At 34.1% G+C, this 21,921-nt stretch overlaps 3 protein-coding genes and 1 non-coding gene across 4 annotated transcripts; 1 reads left to right on the top strand and 3 right to left on the bottom strand.

Moving 5' to 3' along the window:
* Positions 1-107, top strand: LOC128280946 (small nucleolar RNA R71). The gene has a single exon (XR_008271164.1). It is a non-coding gene; the product is annotated as a small nucleolar RNA R71 (small nucleolar RNA).
* Positions 108-7,398: 7,291 nt separating this feature from the next.
* LOC108454267 (uncharacterized) lies at positions 7,399-8,671 on the bottom strand. Its single transcript, XM_017752672.2, has one exon. It carries the CDS (start codon positions 8,259-8,261, stop codon positions 7,677-7,679), a length of 585 nt encoding a protein of 194 aa, XP_017608161.1. The 5' UTR covers positions 8,262-8,671; the 3' UTR covers positions 7,399-7,676.
* Positions 8,672-8,764: 93 nt separating this feature from the next.
* LOC108454365 (uncharacterized) lies at positions 8,765-16,419 on the bottom strand. Its single transcript, XM_053018802.1, is given in 10 exon segments — positions 8,765-9,257; positions 9,260-11,179; positions 11,293-11,421; positions 12,805-12,936; positions 13,018-13,389; positions 13,589-13,731; positions 14,481-14,742; positions 14,819-15,134; positions 15,136-15,185; positions 15,920-16,419. Coding segments are annotated over 10 exon segments (3,729 nt in total). The 5' UTR covers positions 16,019-16,419; the 3' UTR covers positions 8,765-8,951.
* A 1,385-nt stretch (positions 16,420-17,804) lies between these two features.
* Positions 17,805-20,114, bottom strand: LOC108454705 (homeobox-leucine zipper protein HAT14-like). The gene is made up of 6 exons (XM_053019469.1): positions 19,903-20,114; positions 19,577-19,718; positions 19,187-19,499; positions 18,684-19,003; positions 18,520-18,599; positions 17,805-18,424 (listed from the first exon to the last, which is right to left on the bottom strand). Exons 3-6 carry the CDS (start codon positions 19,455-19,457, stop codon positions 18,175-18,177), a joined length of 921 nt encoding a protein of 306 aa, XP_052875429.1. The 5' UTR covers positions 19,458-19,499; positions 19,577-19,718; positions 19,903-20,114; the 3' UTR covers positions 17,805-18,174.
* Positions 20,115-21,921: the final 1,807 nt, after the last annotated feature.

Genomic DNA, 21,921 nt, shown 5'->3' with positions numbered 1-21,921 from the left:
AACCCATAATGAGGGCACCTTCTCAATAAGTCCTTGTATCTCTCCCATGCATCATAAAGAGTTTCTAAATCCATCTGCACAAAAGAAGAGATATCATTCCTCAATTTAGCTGTTTTAACTAGCGAGAAATATTTACGTAAAAAATTTTCGGTCATTTGTTCCCAAGTAGTGATTGACCCTCGTGGTAACGAATTCAACCACTATTTAGCCTTATTCCTTAATGAAAAAGGAAACAACCGAAGGCGAATGACATCATCAGAAATGTCATTAATCTTAAAGGTGTTGCAGAATTCCAGAAAATTTGCTAAATTAATGTTTGGATCCTCGTCCTGCAAACCATCAAACTGAACAAACTGTTGTATCATTTGAATAGTGTTAGGTTTTAGTTCAAAATTATTTGCAGCAACAACAGGTCGAACAATACTTGATTCAGTTCCTATTAAAGTAGGCTTAGTATAATCATACATAGTACGAGGAGCAGGATTCTAATTTACTGGATTTGCGGCAACAACAAGAGGCAGCAGATTATTTTGATTTTTAGCCATCTCCTCGGTATTAATGGTGTCGTCCTCGTGCTCTTCCTCTATATACTGTAAACTTCGCTTTATTTCTCTACGATTTCTACAAGCTATGCTTTCAATTTCACTGTCAAAAAGTAGGGGTCCTGACAGATTTTTCCTAGTCATAAACTATAAAAATCTGCCATAAACAAATAAAATAAAAATTAGTAAAAATAAAACAAAATTGAATTGCAATAAAAATAAAAATGGCTAAAGTAATAAAAATTAAGTGTTCCTAATATCTTAGTCCCCGGCAACGGCGCCAAAAACTTGATGGTCGCTAAACTAACTAAAAATTCGACTAAGGCAAGCGCACCTATCGAACAGTAGTATAGTTATGGTGATATCGAAAATATCGTATCCACAAGGACTAAAAGTACTAGTAATTACTATCTTTTTATTATCTAGCTTAAAAATTAAATGTATGTTTTTAAACTAAGACTAATTATCTAATTTAATAAGAACACGGCAGAGATTAAAGTTGGAAAATACTTTTGGAAAATCGATGGAGAAGACAATACCCAAGGAAAAATCCAACTAGACTTCACTTATTACTTCTGAATTAGACGATTTTTTCACTTGACTTAATCTGTAGAAATCCCTGATTTATGTTATTATCTCTCTCGAGACTAAAAACAACTGACTCTAGATTGATTAACTGAAATCTCTTTCTCATTAAAACCCCTATTGTCGCATTAACTCGTTTTATTGACTCCCTTATTAGATTTGACTCTAATCCGACAGATTTATGTCGTCCTATCTCTAGGATTGCATGCAACTCCGCTTAATTATGGAGGACCTACTCTTAAACAGGGATTTTTGCTCCACTGAATAAGCACATCAAAACCTGAATTAATATCTTGAAATATTAAAACAAGGATTAAATCTCACAATTAAGAATAAGAACAATTATTTATCATATAATTCAAATAGTAATAAGATCCGCCTTAGGTTTCAACTTCCCTAGGTATTTACGGAAATTAGTTCATAACAATAGAGGAAAACATCTCAAAATTGGGACAACAACAAAAAATAAAGAAACCCAAAGAACTTCTAAGGAATTTGAATGGAGATCTTTAGTCTTGAAGGAGATCCTACTTCCTAGCTGATTTCGATTGCTGTTCTTCGAGTATTATTTTCTTTCTGCTCTGCGTGTCCTTTTTAATCCTCTTCTAGGGTGTTTATGTAAACTTTGGAATTCTTCAAAACCCTCCAAATTAGCCTTTTTCGAGTAAAATTAAACTTGGGCTCAACAGGGACACGGTCATGACACACGAACGTGTGGTCTGCCTGTGTGCCTTACACGGACGTGTGGTTTGCCCGTGTGCCTCATACGGGAGTGTGGTTTACCCGTGTGGAAGTGCCTAGGCCATGTGAAATACTGAGATAAGCTCATTTTGTCTGTTTTTGGCCCGTTTCTTACTCTTTTCACCTTCCTATGCTCACCTAAGCATAAAACATGAATTTAAAGGTTTAGGAGCATCAAATTCACTAAATCTTATGATAAATCATCCAAAAATATACCAAGCATGGGATAAAATTATATATATTATGGTTTATCACCTTCATCAGCCCATAGAATGGAAGTTCAATAAAACCAAAATTTAAGTAATTATAACTTTTCAATATTTTAAAAGATTAATGTTAATGCTGGTTGTTTTTTATTTTAATTTTTTCTCAATCATGTGTTGTTTGTGAGGAATTTTAAGTTGAAACTAAAATTTACTTAGACATTTCTATGCTGAACTTTGTTATCATTAGTAATTTGATTAATGAATATTTAAATTTTTTGTAAACTCTTGATGCATTTGTCAAATTTGTAATATATTGAATTATTCATAACAAATTTGAAAGCACCAAAAAGAGGAGAAAATTTTAAGTAGAAATAATTTTTTTTTTTTTGCTAATGGTAACGAGAATTACATGTTTTTTGAATTTATCTTTGTAAAAGAGAGCACGCACACATAAGGAAAAAAAACTATAGCACGAATCTGTAATTTCTAGCTACATAACAATAAATTAAGAACTTTGCTGACAAAGTAAGAATTAAAAGTTTGGAGATATTCAGCAGATTCTCATTTATGGCCCTTAATCATTTTTTGCCTTTTTCTTCCAAAAATTTAAGATCTTTCCATATATGTATGCTACAGTCTACTATTGCTGATTTGGTGGCGCAATTAAATGAGAAATCCTTTAAACTTGAGGTAATGTATGCTTCCATATATGTTTCTAGTGATTCACAAGTCTCTACATTGTATAATAAGTGAACTTGAATGAGGGTATCTTTAGTATTGCTTCTAAAAAGCACTTTTGCGATAGAAAAACACTTTTGAGAGAAAATCATTCCTAAACAGGCTGCTTTTTTAGAGAAAAAAAGTGTTTCTCTCAAACCAAAAATTGGCCCAAGAACACTTTTTGGAGAAGCTGAAAATTTTAACTTCTCCCAAAAAAAAATACTTCTAGAGAAAAAAACACTTTTAAAAAACATTGTTAAACAAAGCCTTAATCACATTAAATTTGGTTATACAATGTTCTAGTAACCTAACTATGGACTCAGCTCACAAGTTCCTACATTTTATAGTATAGGAATCTATAGAACTTGCTTCATTGCCAAGTTGAAATACAGGAGTCGAAGGAAGAAAGAATTGTTTATAACATTCCTCAAACCTTTTTCCATTTGTCCCTTTGCTTCGTCTGGTTTTCTCTTATGAGTCTATTATTAATTCTGTTTCCAGATTAAAGCTGCAGACAATCGAATAATTCAAGAACAGCTTAACCGGAAGGCAGATATACCTACTCAACCTATGGTTTTAAATAATAATTTTCCCACACTCATGCCTTGCAAGTAGCATCTCTTTTTGGGTGCCGTTCTAACTTCACACATTTACCAGATTTTTTAATGTGAAGGATTGCAAGAAATAGTTGCATCCTTAAAGCAGCAGCTCTCTGATGCACTAGAATCACAAAATGTCCGTTCTAAAGCTTCATATTCCCAACAATTCGCTGAAATGAATGGCCTGTAGGTGGAAAAAGAAGTTGCAGCACCAAAAGAGATTAGTAGCGATTTGCTTATAAAAACACAGGTGCTTTTAAATACTCAGATATGGTGCTCATATGGTACCTTACTCGAGCGTTGCTATCTTTTTAAGGCCAAGCATGCAAACGCACACAATTCAGTCATTTGCACTTGTCCCCATGCTCTGCTCCATTTTGATGACTTAAAATTTGTCTACATCTTGTTTCTCTGTGTCTCGACAAACATACAAGCAACTGTATGCAGTCTTTATGTTTTTATTCCCAGATTATACATCACAGCGACATTAGCACTTATGATTAGCCTAGCATCAGTTTTGTTATGGGTTTACTTTTTACTGATTTCACTTTCATTTCAGTAAATGGTATAGCTAATTTCCTTATTTTGCTCAATCAGGTGACCGAGATTGAGGAACTGAAGCACAAAGTTCTGGTACTAACTGAGTCAAAATACCAGCTAGAGTTGCGGAACCATAAACTGGCAGAAGAGAGTTCATATGCCAAGGGACTAGCCTCAGTTGCTGCTGTGGGGGTTAAGAAATTGTTAAAAGAAGTTGCTAAACTAATGAATCATAACGAGAGACTAATGGCAGAACTCGCTGCAGCAAATAATCCTCCCACACAACGTCGAACAAGTACACTACGGAACGGTCGAAGAGAGTACACTTCGGAACGGTCGAAGAGAGTCTGACCAAACGACATGACCAAGTTGGATCATCCTCTTATTTAAAGAGAGAACTGGCGATGAGTACAGAGAGAGAGCTTTCGTATGAAGTTGCTTTCTAGGGAAGGATCAATGTGAAGCTGAGCTACAAAGAAAGGTTGAAGAATCAAAGCAAAGAGAAGCTTATCTAGAAAATGAACTTGCAAATTACCCATCGCGTTCTATTATATATATACATATATATATATATATATATATATATATTTTTTGTTTATTGTGTATATTACCTATGGTATAATTTGCAACGAGTTTATCAACTTATGCGTTGTCTATTTTATATTCTTGAACTGATTTTTTTTTCTATTTACGTTGCAACGATTTTTAATTTTGGTTATAACCAGTTTATCAACGTATAGATGTTCTATTATATGCTTTTAAATTTTTTTTTTTACGTATTGACGAGCTAAAATCGGATAAAAAGAGCTATTTTCAGGATCCACACAGCCTGGATATTTCCACACAGGCTAGCCACACGCCCATGAGCCAGCCCGTGTCAATACCGCACCTGCTTCCCAAATACGCCAAAAAACTAAATTTTTAGGCTTTCTGAGCATTCTAAAGTCTATAAATACCAATTAGAAGAAGACATAAGGGGACAATCAGAGAAGATCGAAAAAACACTCGAAGAACACCATCGAAATTAATTCGGAAACGGATCTCCCTCAAGATCAAAGATCTCCATTTAATTTTTTCGAAGTTTTATTGAGTTTCTTTATATTTTGTGGTTATCCTAACTTTGAGATGTTTTTATTCAGTACTATGAACTGAATTCTCTAAATACCTAGTGAGGATGAAACCTATGATGAATTTTATTATTTAATTTCTGTATCTTCTTATTTAATTTCTATTTTTACGCGATAAATACTTGATTCTTGTTCTCAATTATGTATGCTTATTTCGCTTTTAATATTATTGGGATATTAATTCGTGTTTAATGTGCTTATTTCAGTGAAGCAAAAGTTCCTATTTAAGAGTAGGTCTAGCATAATTTAGTGGAGTTACATGCAATCCTAGAAATAAGACGAAATAAATTTACCGGATTAGAGTCAAATCTAATAGAAGAATCCATAGATCGAGTTAATGCGACAATAGGGATTTTAATTAGAAAGAAATTTCAATTAATCAACTTAGAGTCAGTTGTTCTTACTCTCGAAAGAGATATTAACATAATTTAGAGATTTTTACGGATCAAGATACAAGTGAATAAATCGTTTAATTCAGATTCATAATAATAGGTAAAGTTTAGATGGATTCTTTCCTAGGTATTGTCTATCTTATTGGTTATCTTTGACTATTTTCTTATTTCATTCTCTGTTGCGTTATTAGATAAATTAGATTAGTAAATTTAGATTAAAAACAATCACTACAATTTGTCAGCTAAATAATAAAAAAAAGGTATTTACTAGTACTTTTAGTTTTCGTGGATACGATATTTCTTACTCATCATAATTATACTATTGTTCGATAGGTACAATTAACTTAGTCATATTTATAGTTAGTTTAGTAACCATCAAGTTTTTGGTACTGTTGTCGAGGAATAAAATATTAAGAACACTCGAATTTTATTAATTTAGCCATTTTATTTCTATTATAATTTTTATTTTGTTTTTAGTTTAATTTTTATTTTCTAATTTTTCTTTTATTTACTTTTGTCAAGCTCCTTTAATTTATGACTAAAAAAACTGTCAAGACCATTATTATTTGACAGTGAAATTGAGAGTACAGCTCGTAAAAATTGTAAAGAATCAAGGCAAAGTTGACAAAAAATAGTTGACGAAAAAGGTGTTATTATTACTGAGGAAATAGGTGATAATTAGAATAATCAACTACTTCCTGCAATTGCTACAAATCCAAATCATGTTCCTCGTACTGTGTACGATTATGCCAAGCTCACCCTAACTAGAGCTGAATCGAGTATTTTGAGACCCACCATTGCTGCAAATAATTTCAAACTAAAGCCGAATACTTTTGAGAATGATTTCTTGATTATCCAAAGCTCATCATTAGATTAGGTTAATATAATGATGGTGGAACTAGGATGCAATTTATGCAATTTTTAACGATTTGTTTAAGATGATACATCTTTATTATTTCTTCCAATATTGTGATTATTGTCAGTTCGTTTGTCTCCTCTTTTGAATAATACCATTTTGTAATATCTTGTTTATCATTCCTACTATATATCATGTCTCTGTATATGATATATAGAGTTATCAGACCCGTAGCCTTCTCTCTTCCACAATCCTTGTCTTAAAGCTCAATGCAATTGTTTATAAAAAAGAAAAAAAATTTGGATTGCAATTGACATGTCAAACGTCTAAAAACACAAGCACCTGACAATCATATTCGAAGCAAGATAGGTTTTTACTAAACATGTGATTTCACTCTTTCTCAACTTAAACGATCCAAATAGGCTAAAGTGGTAGAATCCGGGATAAACATTAGGGGCAATGAAAGGCTGAAGAATTCATAACTAGGAAAATTTGGATTAGCCTACAGCTTTCAAATTTCTCATACACCAAACTGAAGTTTGTAAAAGTACTAAACCTTAAAAGGTTACCCACCCGTACACACAAATATAATTCCAAAGCACTCTTAAGTGGCTACAAGAGTGAATTGCAATACACTGTTAAAAATCCCGGAGTACTAAGAAAGACAAAGACAGAAGCCACTCGTTCATCGACTTGATTGGTTTCATGAATGAATCCCGGTTTCAATTCATTCACACACAATTCCAGCATCGAACTGAACTTAGAGCAGAAGAAACTGGCCACGATATATACATTATGCAACACGAGACTGTAGACTCAACCAACCACTTTATAAAACTGAACACCTTATTTCAAAGATCATGCAAACTCTAAACCTTATTTTTCAAAGTTCAGTAAGCATATCATGTCTTGTTTAGTAGTAACATGAAAGAGTGAGTTTATCTGTTTCCAGAAAATAGTCAAGATTATGAAATGATTGAGTTAAGAGGTCAGATTACCATTACATAGATTGTATGAATTGTATGATGCGTGCCAGACATTCAATTCATGGGAGTTCCAATAAGGAATTGGATGAACATCCACTGCAAACTTTCACTAGAACATAATTACTCGATAGATTAGAGAAAGATGACAATCAAGCAATGATTATTCCAAACTAGAATTCAAACACCGGAACTTATAAAAGTTAACAATAATCAAAATTAGAAAACAATGATTTAAAATATAAAACCAGTTGTCGTCACCAACTATCACATAAAAGCCCAAAACTCCAAATATCCATTACCTAAATTCTTGATTCTCAAACAGTAGCTAAATTATAAAAAAGGAAAAACACATACCCAGATCCTTAATCCCTGAAAAGAAGACTCAATTAGTCTTGGGATCAGGTATTGGGAACAACCCAGCGCCAGCAGCACCTCGCGGCGGCGAAAACCCCAAAAACTTCTGCAAATTAGTCCTTATACTGATGGAACACAAGAAGTAGAGAAAGACCATGGAGCAATCGGTAGAATCGTCCCCTTTTAATCCTCTATGACTCATCTTCATCACTATCCCGATGGGCTTAAAGGGCAATTTGGCGACAACTTTGCCTTCGAAAAGAGAATTCAAGAAGCCAAAAACGACGATCAAAACGAGGGCGACGACAGCCCCAGATTTGAACTTGAATAAGGAAAGGTCACGGCTGGATTCTTTGAGGCTGGTTTCGACACGGTCGATCTTCTTGGTTTTGGATTTTTTGGTGGATAACTTGCTAGGGTTTTGGTCGGTTTTCATGATTTCGAGTTTCTTGGCGGCTTTGTCGATAGAGGATTTGAGGGATTTGTAAGAGTTGGTGCGGTAGATTAAGAGCCATGAGATGGCTTCGCAGACAATGGCAGTGCAAAAGGAGATAGCTACGACTGTTAGACTGTCGGAGTACCGGAAGGATGATAGGAATTGGGGTGTCGCCATTTTCACAAGGTTGATTGGGTGGGTGTCTTCACTCTCAGTCTCTGTGATCCGTTCCTAGTCAAATTGATCCGAATCCCAAGTAGACGACAACCCAAGAGTGGCCTTGGCCTTTTATTTCTCACCACTATGGGCTTACTCATCTCAACCCATCTCTTATCTCTATTATTAAACGATACAACCTACAAATGAAAAGGATGAACTCAAGAAACCTCTTTCTTTCACAATTTGCAGAGTTCAACTTAAAGCATTCACTTAAATAGATTAACTTCAATCTCTTCTTGTTAGCATTCAACTCCAAAGATATGTTCCCAGAAAAACACACCTCCTATAATCCCAATAAATCAGCTTTGAAGAAACTCTTAGCTTGTCTATTACAAATAAATTTCAAGAAACAAGCTAAAGGTGTGGTTAAGATGAAAGAAAATAGGTTATATTATAACACATAAAAATCAATCGTTTTAAATTAGAATGGTAAGAAGAGAGAAAATGAAAAAATGTGTATATTAGTTCAAAATTATGTGTTTATATTAGATAAAATAATAAGAAAATGGGTATCTTAGTAAGAGCTAAAACTGGATTTTCTTATACAGTAAGATTATTGTATACCAAATTACAAAATATCTCAAACTTAGTATATTTTGGGCAAGAAGATGGGGACGAATTCCAAAACCTTCACCTATACCTAACTATTTATGTTTTGAATAACGAAAATCTTAAGCCATTGCTCGCTGCAAACAAATTGTATTCTTCAATTGTAGACTCTTTTTTATTGCAAGCATGATTGTTTTCAACATGATCCGCAGAAAATTGAGATGAATGTTCTACCACAACAATCTCATCCTTCAAAGGAACAAGATTAGATTTGCATCCTGTTGAAAGAGCCACAGGCCCACCAAACTGGAACAAGGAAAAGCTAGTGTCATCCGTGTGCAATTTGGCATAAACAACATTCTGCCTACCTTCTCCTTTCTCGCTTGTTCTGTTATTTGCAGCCTGCCAGGAACCCCCTTTGAATTAACTTCAGGCAAAGCTTCTTTTTCTGTACCAGGCTCGGGAAACTGAATTTGCTCAGCGTACAAGCCATTGACATTTGAGATTGGACGATAAATGGGAACAGAACCAGGATTAAACAGGGGTGTCCGTAAATGCAGTAGCGTGCTATACGGCATGCATAAAGGTGAGTTGCCGTTAGAACCATAGCCAAGAGCGGCTGTATATAGATAAGGGTTTGGAGGGAAAGGCATTAATCCATTAGCTGGAGTTGCTGGCCAAGAAACAGGATTCTGATGGTAGTAACCCATGGCCGAAGGAGCTTGAAATAGAAATTGTAAATGTTGGTTTTGCATTGATGTAGACATGCTTTGATGCTGAGAACTCGTAAGAGCAGTTGCTTTTCCATCTTCAAAATTTTCAGCAGTTTTTATCAGCAGATTTCCTGATACCTTGTTCCCTCGACCATCAGGTGAATGTCCAAACAATGCCTGGCTTTCTGGAGCAACCCCTCCACTAACATCCTGCTTTTTATCCTTTCCTTTCACCTGACACTCACTGAAGCCATTTTTTGTGTAAAGTGAAGTATCTCTCCCTGCTGACTGTTGACTGGCATCTTCAGAATCTGATGTCGATGACGATCCGAAATTTCCATGATTTGAAGAGGAGGTATTGCTGAGATCATAGCAAGAGAAATTATCAGAACTAGACTTCCAACTAATCATAGAAAGAGAACTCCCATTCAAGGTAGGATTTCTATTAGGATAAATTCCAATTTCCTCATATGCAGCATTCAGTGACAAGCATTCATCCTGTTTTTCCACATGAAAGTCCTCATTTGTTGCGAGGCTGGAGTTTCTTGATTTGATAACCTTGCTGTGCTCATGATCAGTTTCACCCAAATTTACACTACCTTCACTTGACCATGTCGCACCAGATGACTTATTAAAATTATCATCAGGTCCAGCTCCTATGGCCCCCCAAACTTTCTTGCAGTGAAGTGAATCTCGAGCAGAATGATGTGCTCCAACCATAATTTTATTTTTTAGCTTTCCACAATCTTCACGTATATAATCTTGCATATTATACTTGTTACCTTGGGGGACTTGCTTAGACATATCCAGTGCAGATTCTGATTTGCTCACAGATTTGGGTTCTCTACCTACTCTAGTTGCAGAAACATGTGGCATCATCTTGGCTCTATACTCATTGTGTTGATAGCAACTGCAAGAGTAGCAATTGTATCTGTCACTCTGACTGTTGGAACACTGAAACTTCTCAGTACACTTAACACCACAAAGCTGACCACTGGACCTTGCACTGCTTATCTTTAATTGCCTATTTAATCCATTGATGCTCCTGGAAGGGGCTTCAAAGTTTTGCCCTTGATATCTTGGCTGAGATCTATGAACAGGAGCACTTTCTGAAACAACAGCAACCTGACGCCGAGCACACCGTTTCAGGGATGAATCAAATTGACCATCCTTTCGAAACTTCAATCTCTGCCAAGAAAATTTTGATCGCTCTGTAAAAGGGCCATTCCCATCTTTCACTTCCATACCATCTCCATCAGGACTATCAAAGATTTGATTTTGCAAACTCAAAGGGGAATGCCCATTTACAGACTGTTCTTCAACATTTGTAAAATCAGGTCTAGACACAATAATATCACCTGTGTCACCAACAGAATCTTTGCAATTAATAGCAACATTTTCTTCAACCTCTACACTACGTGAAGATTCTTCATTTGAGACATCAAGAGCAACAGAAGTAATACTTGACACGGAACAATATTTTTCTTTCTCTCTTGCTTTTCCATTTAGTCTCTCCTTTCTCCTGTGCTTTTTTTTTTGTTCTTTTGTTCTTTTCCTCTCCTTGCGTTCTTCTTCTTCACGCTTTTCCTTCTCTTCTTCTTCAAGAAGCTTCATCTGTAGAAATCACATGGTATCAGTACTATTTTATCAGAAAATAGAGAACAGACTTACATTTCCTGATAAGCACGAAGGAAAACCTATCCTGAAGTACCAAAAATTATTCAGACCCGCTTTTCTAAGGTAATAATTTCCTTGCATGCAACATGAACACGTCCTTCCAGCAGCTTCAGTGCAAGACAAATAAAGATACTCTGTGCATTCTGGAGTGCTGTGCCTTCCCTAAAAGCCTTTTTAACCTGAATATCAAAATGGATAAATTGAAATGAAGTTTGTAAGAAGAATTATAGCAATAATAAAAACACAAACAACTGAACTAGTAATTTTGCTGTGCCACAACTCTACATACACTATCCATAAGAACCACATAACCAAAGTCCCAAGTTAATTCTTATCAGTCTTTAAATGTGTTCAAAACAAGGTTGAGCCTTAGGTCGGTTGGCATCGTTGCTATTGCAACAATTTGGAGGACATTGGTTCAAACGTGCTTAAACGCGTAATATCCTCCACTTTAGGGAGTGGAGAGAGATTTGGATAGTTTAAACATTGTATAAAAGACAGTATTCAAATCAAACTCCACTTTAGGGATTGGGGAGAGATTTGGATAGTTTAAACATTGTATAAAAGACAGTATTCAAATCAAACTCATCATAGCTCTCGTGATTCAGTTACTTCAAATCTTATAAGATCTTTTTAAACATAGCCTTAAATTTGAACTCATTGAATTTGTGCAGATTGTATCACTTAAATTTACAGGTTCTATATCCTTTCTCGCAGCATCTAACTGTGAAACTTGGATCAACTCACTCTTCCCCACCAAGAACCTCTGGTGTTCTTCCCTATCATTAAAACTCAAGTATGCTTTCACTCCTTTAGATTGAGTAATAGCCTATTATTTCTTAGAAAAAAGAATCTTTATAGACTACTCCCAAAACATCTTCATTTTAGCCAGTACAAAATGTGCCACTCTATGAACACGAATTTGAGCAAAAGGAGAATGAGGTTTAGTACCTGCATGGGATTTGTTCATAATTTAAAAACAACCAACTAGATGGCAGATTAGCATTTCTCTTCAAACAAACTTCTAAGAACAGAACAGATTAGCAAGATTGGCTTCATGTCTCAACCCTCAAGATATCATTGCTTACACAACAAATTAATTGCATTTCCTCCTGCCAGCTAAGTAGCTATAGTATTATGAACATCCTATAGTAATTTTCTTGAAGTAACTACAGTACCCCAACTTTATGTAACACGCAAATAAGTGCTTCCAGGTCATTAAGTTAAAAACATAACACTCTATCCTCAAAGTTTAGCCAAAGAAAAATATTCATTTATCATTAGTGCTGCTTTCCTAAGGCACAAAATTCAACCAAAAAGGCAAACTTAAATAGAGAATCTGTCAAAACCAATGGACTGAGTTCTGGTGAATAACTTGCTTGCTGCTAATTAATACATGAAGTCAATATATGCACTGTAATTTTGATAACTTCTTACTAATCACATTCTTGTACACACATAAAGGTTTTAATTTATTCTTTTTTTTATGTAAACAATTGAAAAGAATGCAGCCATATTGCAAGACTTTGAAGCACAAAAAATTAGAAACAATTTGAACATGCCTGTTCTTTAAATATAACAGTCGCTGCATCAAGGAGAAACTGTCGAGCAAGTTCAGGACTCTTTGCATGCTTTTGGGGAAGCGAACACTCTCCATCGAGTTCATTTCCATCCTTGTCAATGGAACCATCATCCTGAAAGATGAGTTAAAAGTTCAACACCACTACCATCCAAACACTCAACCTTTTCTATAAGCCTCACAAAGTTTCAACTACCTCTTCTTCCTCAGCCTCTTCCGCATGCTTAAAAAACCTTCTAATACTTCCACCTGTTGTGATTCTAACAAAACCATTTCCAACTACAAGCCTGCAATGAACACATTGTTGGCCCTTTAAAGCATGGGCTTTTACAGAAAGCTCAGAGCAGCGGCCATCCAATTTCCAGGCCCTCAGGGTGATATAACAGGAATTCAAGCATTCAAGATCCAAGCCATTGACTTGAACACTTCCTTTCATGCCAACATTTTCAAATTCCATAATATCTGACTTTCCCACCCCAGTTTCAACTGCCCATTCAAAATGGTGGTAGGTTCCATAAGTGTCAGCAAAAGTTTGGTGCCAATCAGCCTGGACTCTGTCATCAGATACCTGGGTAGGAGTAAGGAAAAATGTTGTGCAAGTCGCATATACTTTGAAAGTTCTGACAGTAACCTCAATAGATTATTATAAAATTAGTCAAATTTTTTATTTTGGACAATTGTTATTTATAAGTAGATGGAAAGAAGACAAAAGCTATTATTGTAACAATAGTTAGTGCACTAATAGATTTAAGATATGGATGAAGCACCTCATATAGAAAAGATGTATCTGCAGCACAAAACCAACTAATACATTGAGGTTCTCTTCGCATGCGTTGTAGTTCCTTCAGTTCCTTGAACTCATGGATAACATTTCTTCTGCAATCTCTGCAAAATCTCTTGCCGTCAAAACCTGCAATAAAGATGGGAATGTGAGGCACAAGATCTATACAGGCAAAATTTAAAAACAGCTAATCATAATTAGCTTGTAATGAGTATAGTTCACTCCATGCCTAATAATTCTGTAGGAAACTTTCGTAAGAGCAAAAACAGAGACTTCTGGCCATTAATGGTTTCATATAATGCTTGAGAACCAGGGAAAAAGGAAAAGCATAAACCCCAATTGCTACAGGTCAATACATGCTTCTTGGAGATTCCTTAGAATTACACTATCATATGAAAGAACAAATCCATTCGAAGAAGAATCATAGACTTCTGTGATAAAACTTATGTTATGGCTAAGTCAACCGACCAAAAAAAATAAAATCCTTCGGTACCTAGTGTTTTAACATTTTTGAAGTAGATTAAGTAATGTCAAACAACCCTAATCTCAGGAAAAATATTTTTAAATTTGCTGGAATTCCATTTCCTCACTTTATGGCCCATCACAAGTTTAAGTTCGACAGTTTACCATTTAAAAGGCATGCACACTCATAGCTAGGAAATCAGATGCTCGATAACTAAATTTACTACACAGCATGTCCTAATCAACTAGGAGGGCAGATAATATAAAGCACTCTCGAAGGACGATAAATGAAACTAGCCTTATATTTCTAGCTCCAGTACAAACTGCTTGATCAATGACATAAGACTTCACACCATTCTCTGGCTGAACAATACAGCTAATGGTAACACATTCAACCATAAAGGAGCTATAAACACACCTGTAGATGAGCCTCTCAATAAAATCCTCTTCCTTCATTCTTAAGAGAGATTGCTGAGTTTCCTCTCCTAGAGCTGACCAAAAATCCATAAAGGTGTCACAAGAAAGCCTGGAAGTGTGCAGTGCACATGCTTCTCTTGCTCCATGTCCTCTTCCGTAACTAGCAATTCCTTGGCTTATCCAACCTCGACCTCCCCCACCACAAGCATCAGGATAGAGCAACTCACGCTCCCGCTCCCTTTCACGTGCACTGTCAAATACCTGATTCAATGTAAACATCAACAACTAGACGGGAAGCAAAAACATAATCAGAGAATAGAATTTGACCAGCACAAACATTTTGGAGCCCATCAAGCGATTCTGAGGACAAATAGGAGTCAAGAAGTATCAATGACCCATCACGAGTTGTGGTCAGACCCCCCCAAGGATGGACAGATGGATCTTGAATTTCATCTTTTGACCCATCTGTCATACTCAATCCACCATCAATTTGGTTTTTTGAGACTCCTGACCTGTTGGAATGAAGATTACCAGCTACTTTCTCCTGCTGCAATGATTTTCCATACATGACAATCTGGAAAAAACCTTCAAGCAGTAGCCCATTACATCTGGAGCAGTACATGTTCTTACGAGCTTGCTCAAAGAGGGTTTGAATCAATTCTAAGGAGCTCCTGCCGAGCTTGCAATGACAGCTCACTCCAGAACTATAATAAAAAGCATTGCGCTTTCTTAGTAACTAATAAAAAAAATAATTATAATTAAACAAGTTTGTTATAAAACATATCCATTATTAAATTTATTATCAACACCATCCATATTTGTTAGTACACATGAGAGTGGAAAGCATAGCAATATTGTGCAGACCTACTAGAAGTCTTGGGCCAACAGGACACTCTCACCTATCCCATAGACCCTGCGTCCCCCCGCAATGGATTCAACTACGAAATCTCAAACTTGGAATTTTCACATTCTAACCAACTGGATGCCCCCTTAGGCACAGCACTATACCTACTTGCTAATGACAAACAAGCACCACTCTTTGAATTGCCAATTCCTCAATCTCTTACTTTGGATAGCCAAAATATATAAAAGATGATAAACAACAATGAAAAGCCACATTGAGCTCCACAAAGAGTAACAAAATTCTTTAAGAACCGACAGTGATAAAGTTAACATCAAACTTATAATTTCTATCACTTACACTACTCAGTTCGAAACCAGGAATAGCACTAATACTTCAGTGCCTTGGCACTAAAAAGACGAGGCAACTAAATGTATAACGTCTTAAGCTAAAAACAAATGTTATTAAGCAACCAATCAAATACTAAAATCAAAATTAAAAACACTGACCCAGTCCTGTGACATATATATCACCAAAAAGTTCGATAACAGTAACCCAGAGAGAATTCAAAAATCGAAGAAAATGAAAATATAGTACCTGCTGGGGTTGAATGTAGCCAACATCATCGCTATGTTTAGACCAAAAAGCAAATGAGGCATTACTATACCGCTCATTTCTTCGCGCTAATCCTGGCATCCTTTGATTTCTCAAACTCTCTTTGATTTACAATAATTCACCAATCTTTTCCATTCCCGTCCTTCAATTTCGTTTTGTTTTTATAGACCCAAACAAGCAGCTAATTCAATTACTGAATCAGATTTTAAAATATATATAATTCAAAGATAGTGAAAATAGGATTGACTGGGTTGTTCTTTATTCTTCCTGGGATCCTAATCGTATTGAATTTTGAAAAAAAAAAAAAAAAGAGAAAGGGTGGGTTTTGAGGTTGACGACGATGATCAGATTAGATGCTACCTGTTTTTGTTTTATATATACAATCTCTAGAGGAAGGATTTTGAGGTTACGTGGGAAAGGGGATGATTGCAATTCAGTTGATTAATTATTAATCAACTATTTTAAATAGAATTATTATTATAAAATGCAACGATTTTAAATACATTGTGGTTGTGGCTCTAATTTTCGTTTAAATTTGAACCCAGTTTTATTTTTTTAATAATTTTATTGTGGTTGTGGTCTGTTGCACGAGTAATAATATCCATGTTAATTGAGTCATAAATAAGAGAATAATATGTTTTAAAGTATTTAAATTTACGTCTTTTTGTTGCCAATATTCGTGTCAATTAAGTTAAGATTTAATTTTTTAAAAATAAAATTATCCCAATTTTTAGATTTTTTTTAAATTCAAGTTTTGTTGAAGATAAAACATCAAAAATTAGTTAATTAATATAATTAACTTAAATATGAATTAAATAATTATTAAGATTCTTATAATTCTAATTAATTAATAACTCTATTTTATATCAATAAAATTAGCACAATCCTTTTAAAAATAAAATAAATTTAATTTCTTTTTTAAAATCAAAATTTTAAATTAATTATACTTAAATTTTTATTTAAATAATAATTTTATTTTAAAATTAGTACAATTTTTATTAAATTATAATTATTTTTAAATAAAACATTCTCAATAAATTAAAATTTCTCCAAACTCATACTTATATATATAGATGATAGATTATTGTTTTTTACTTGTGCGATTTATGAGTTTATTGTTGTTACACCCTTATGCCACCACATCCCTATGCCATGGTAATTCTAAGACGCCATGTTGACTTAGGTGGTTTGATAAGCAACAGTAAAATGTCACTAAAAGAATTGTCACATTAGGTCACAACTCTCCAAATTTACAAATCTTAAGATGGTTCCTTTCAACTCACACCTTACTCAATAAGATCAAATTCAATCCACATTTATAGGTAAAGTCAAAAAATAATTTAAAGGACTGAAATTAAATTGTAATTTTATAATAATAAAAATATAATTTTATTATTTTAATAGATTATGTCTTTATAAATTTTAAAAGATTAAATTAAATTTTTATTTTTTAAAAGAGTCTATATAATCTTACATTTATTAATTTAAAATTTTAAATAAAAAAATTCATTTTAAAGAAACCGATAGGTATCCTAGCTCCCCTAACTACCCGGCTACCCACATCCTAAACTAAACGTATGATTGTTTCAACACAAAGACTATCATAGCTCAAACCCACACTATGTTAATTACAATTAAAACCCAAAGTTGATCATTAAATACATATACATTTACTCGGTTTACATTTAACTCTGTTAGTGAGATCATTATATAATTACTTTGATTACAATGAGATGATGAAAACTTTGTAGCACTATTAATCAAAAATTCAATATCTATAGCTGTTGAGATGGTAAAATAAAAAATAAAAATAGAAGAAACTTGAAATTTTAAAAATATAATAAAATTAATAGTAAAAGAAAAATCATTGTTTTTAGGTGTTAAATGGAATTTTTATTTAGTTTTAAAGAAATAAGTGGATAAGGAAAGCATTAGAGGACATTAGGCTCTGTTCAAACAAACAGGCAACTTTCTAACAAAATTTCTTCCCCATCTTCGCCCCCAATTCAAAACAAAATCTATCAAAAACACAAAATCTCGTTTTTCCCCCCACCACCCATCATATGAAAACTGCTACAGACAAATTAAAAGAAAAAAAAAACCCTCCAAGCCAAAAATATTTAACAAAAAAAAAAAGAAAGAGGGTGGTCACATCTTTGGACTGGTCGGTCAAATCCAATGGTTTCACAAGTAGGCTTCGGGGCTGGGGCACGTGGTTTGAGGGAACAAAAAAGGGGTTATCCACTAGTCTTAGTCAGCGGTAGGAGTCCATTTTTGCCATCGGCGGTGGTGGAAGTAGTGGCGACACGCTCACACGAAGGACACATAGTTAAGGTGGTGGCAGGTAACTGCATGTAAAATGGTTGGGAAGCTTTCAAAGCTCTTAATTCTTGCAGTTCCTTTTGTAACCTCCTGTTTTCCTCTGTCAGTGTCTCGCAACATCGCTTTAAATACTCGCAATCCACTTCCGTTTGCTTCAACTTTGTCCTGTTTTCTCCCATTTTATTACAGCAAAATTATTTAAAAAGAACCCAAAAAAGTTTTCATAATATTAGAAAAAAAAAAAAAAAACATTCTTATACCTTGCTCTTCTGTTCTGAAACCAAACTTCTACTTGGCGAGGTCGAAGGTTCAACTGCTTGGCCAAGGCAAGTTTTTGCTTCTGAGCCAACATTTTTAAACAAGCAAATCAATCAAAAAGCTTAACCCTAAATGAAAGAGAAATATTTGGGGTTTTTTAGCTTACGGGATTGAGAGTGTTGTGTTCTTTGAAACTTTCTTCGAGAAAAGCAGATTGTTCTTTAGACAGCCTGAGTTTCTTCCGAGTAGAACCATTGTCATCGTCGTCGCTGGCTCTTGAGCTACCCCTTTCAGTTTCCATTTCCACCTCCCTCTTCCCTCTGCTGCTCCCATTTGTAAACCCGAAATCTACCTGGAATGAAGACGCTGCGCTATTCGGAGATGACAGCGCCGCCCCTTCCTCTGCTTCCTCCCCCAACGCCACCACCGCCAACCGGTTCACGTCTAAACCTCTTCCCCGTCCATCCGATGAACCCATTTCCATCACTAATGTCACAATTAATGCAAAACTACTTATATATTTTCCCCAAAGTCCAACACAACCCAGATTTAAAAAATTTATTTTGGCCGCAAAGAAGCTTTGATACGTTTTCTTCCTTTTATTATCAGAACCCAGAAAATAAACAAGAACGTGACGTAAAGAGAGGAAAATAAGTTAAAAATACTGACCGTTATCAGTGAGCCAAGGAAAACGAAGCTGAGAAGAAGGTTGGACGCGAGGAACTGGAGAGAAAGGAAGAAGATCTAGCTGATGAGGTGGATCTGAAGAAACCCTTTTGTAATCTCCATCTCCGGTAGCAGCTTCACCTTCAAAAGCGTCCACCTTCTCTTGTAACCTGAGCCCCATACAAAACCCTAAATCCTTGCTTGATAACTTTGGGGTTTTGTCAAGAAATGAAAACGACTTTGAAGGATCGCCCAAGCTCAAAGCCAATTCCATTAAAACCTTTTTTTTTTCCTCTTCTTTCTTGCAAAGACAACCCTAAAAAACAACAGCAAAGGCGGCTTTGAATATCTCTTTTTTCGTAGTGTTCTTTTGGTTTTGAAAAGAAACCCTACCCGATCTTCTTTAATGTAGACACACACCACCTCCTTCCTTGCTATATGGTTCTCCTTTCTTACTCTTTGTTTGGCTTGTGCCAGTTACGATTGAGCGAGAAATCCAAGATGACAAACACACGTGAATCTATATAAATATAAACTGGTTCATACACGAGAGAGAGAGAGAGAGAGAGAGAGACAAATGAGAATGAGAAATAGATATTTTCCAAGCAAGCAATAAAGGCAAAAGGGATTAGATTGATTACAGTATATTAACAAATGGAATTTGAATAAATTTGACTTTTTAAAGAAATGAAAAAGGGAGAAGATGACTGATGACTGACAGAGAAAACATGAGGGCTTTAAACTGCTGTTTTCTTTTATCGGCAACCACAAGCTTCCTTTATTTTTTTTCTCCCTTGTTTTTCAACGACAGGACGCAATCCATTTATTATTTTTTTAGTTTTTATAAACAAAATTAAAAGATAACACGTACCCATAAATATATATTTTTCATATTTTTCAAATTAATAAAAAATTATAATGAATATAGTTTAAAAAAATAGAGAATGTTAGTGAATGATTGTGTTGTCACCAAACAAGGGCCAGAAAATCATCATCAACCCAACATGAGAAAATGATTTTTCATCCCAATGGCAGAGATCATCAAAATCTTTTCTTTTAGACCCCCCCCCCAGTCCCAAACTTGTTTTTACTAACCCCTTTGCCTAACTTCATTTATTTTTAACAATTTATAAATATAGTAGAGTCATGATGGTGGTGATGATGATGGTGATGATGATAAGAGCAAATAATGATTAAAAAATGTATGGTTTAACAAACACAATTATTTAGCCTTGTCACTGTTTGCTGGTTTTGTAGTTTTCACAATGATGACCAATTTAATTTAATCACAAGTTTGCAGGTTTCCAAGTAGTCAAAAGAACAATTCTTCCAATGACGTAACTATAATGAAGTGTGAGCCCTCCCCCCTGGCCCTGGGAATGGGGCTGGCTGACTAGTTGTGGGGATGAGCCTGCGAACGCTGACTCTCCAACTACAACAGTGCAGCTTTACCAGTTTCTCAATTGGCTCCCCAATGCCCTTTCTTTTGAACTCAGACGAAATCAAAATGAGTAGTTTCATTTCATAGTCAGATTAGATTGGCATGAGACCATGAAAACTGCTTTTATTGATTATGTATCTTCAATCCCAGCAGACAATGAGACCCTCCCTCCTTTTGCCATAGAATTGGTCCTATAGTTTATTACCTTTTTCCATTTAGCTTGGTATCTTGGATTAATGGCTTTAAGTAGACGATGAGGTGATAAAATAGTATAAATAAACATATATATTATTTTTAAATTTTATGATAATTTTATAATTTAAGGTTATTTTTTAAAATATGAAAATTGTTTGAAATTTAGAAAAAATATGAAATCTTTTTATAATCTTTTACAATGATTTAAAATTTTAAAAAAATTTATGGGGATATAAAGTTACTAATTTTTATTTTCTCAAAAACTTTAATTTTATATTATTTAGTAATATAAAATAATATAAATTCAAAAATAGTAAAATTAATTTGAATTTTTTACTTTTATAAAAACTTTTGTAATGTTTGATATTATTTTATAATTCAACATCATATGATTAAAAAAGTTAAAATTCTTTTATAGTAAATAACAATTATAAAAGGCCAATCTGATGGGACACATAAACGATTTGTCCCCAAAATGGAAATTTTAAATTTAGTCCTCTTATAAATAAAGAATTTATGAATTAATATATAGTAATTTTGTATTTTGTCCCTCACAAAAATAATTTCAATTCAATCTTTTTATAAATAGATAAATTACAAATTAATATTATAATAAAATTACACTTTGACCTCCTAAAATAAAAATTTTCAATTCAGTTCTCTTATAAATAAAGAAATCATAATTTAATATATAGTAAAATTACACTTTAGTCCCTTTTAAATGAATTTTTGTTTAAGCCCTTCAAAAGTAACGAAATTATAAATTAATACATAATGTAATTGTATTTTGATCTATAAAAATTATAATTAAATTTTGACCCTGTTAAGAAACTTACGTGTTTACCCTAACAATTATGTGCTAATTGAATCTTAACTCAATTGTAGAATTGCTATTGCAATAACCAAAAAGACATGAGTGTAAACACACTTGTACGTTTTAATTTCTAGTTAAAGAGCATTACATAAAGAACAATTATGTAAATTCAAAAATATATATATGATTCTCAAGAAGAAACAAAATATCTCTTTTAATCTTCTAAAATTTTTTGTTAACTTTTCTTTATATTTTCTTAATTTATTTAAACTATTAGAACTTTTATAT

The sequence above is a fragment of the Gossypium arboreum genome, chromosome 9 (assembly GCF_025698485.1).
Source record: "Gossypium arboreum isolate Shixiya-1 chromosome 9, ASM2569848v2, whole genome shotgun sequence".
Taxonomy (NCBI): domain Eukaryota; kingdom Viridiplantae; phylum Streptophyta; class Magnoliopsida; order Malvales; family Malvaceae; genus Gossypium; species Gossypium arboreum.
The sequence above is the reverse complement of the archived record's forward strand: the minus strand, read 5'-3'. Positions and strand labels throughout refer to the sequence as shown.

Bases quoted from the DNA above. Each gene is read 5' to 3' on its own strand.
- LOC108454267 (XM_017752672.2), bottom strand. From the start codon at position 8,261: ATGGCGACACCCCAATTCCTATCATCCTTCCGGTACTCCGACAGTCTA.
- LOC108454705 (XM_053019469.1), bottom strand. From the start codon at position 19,457: ATGGAATTGGCTTTGAGCTTGGGCGATCCTTCAAAGTCGTTTTCATTT. The intron at 18,600-18,683 runs GTAAGCTAAAAA...ATGTTGGCTCAG, and splicing joins AACACAACACTCTCAATCCC to AAGCAAAAACTTGCCTTGGC. The intron at 18,425-18,519 runs GTATAAGAATGT...GGGAGAAAACAG, and splicing joins TTTCAGAACAGAAGAGCAAG to GACAAAGTTGAAGCAAACGG.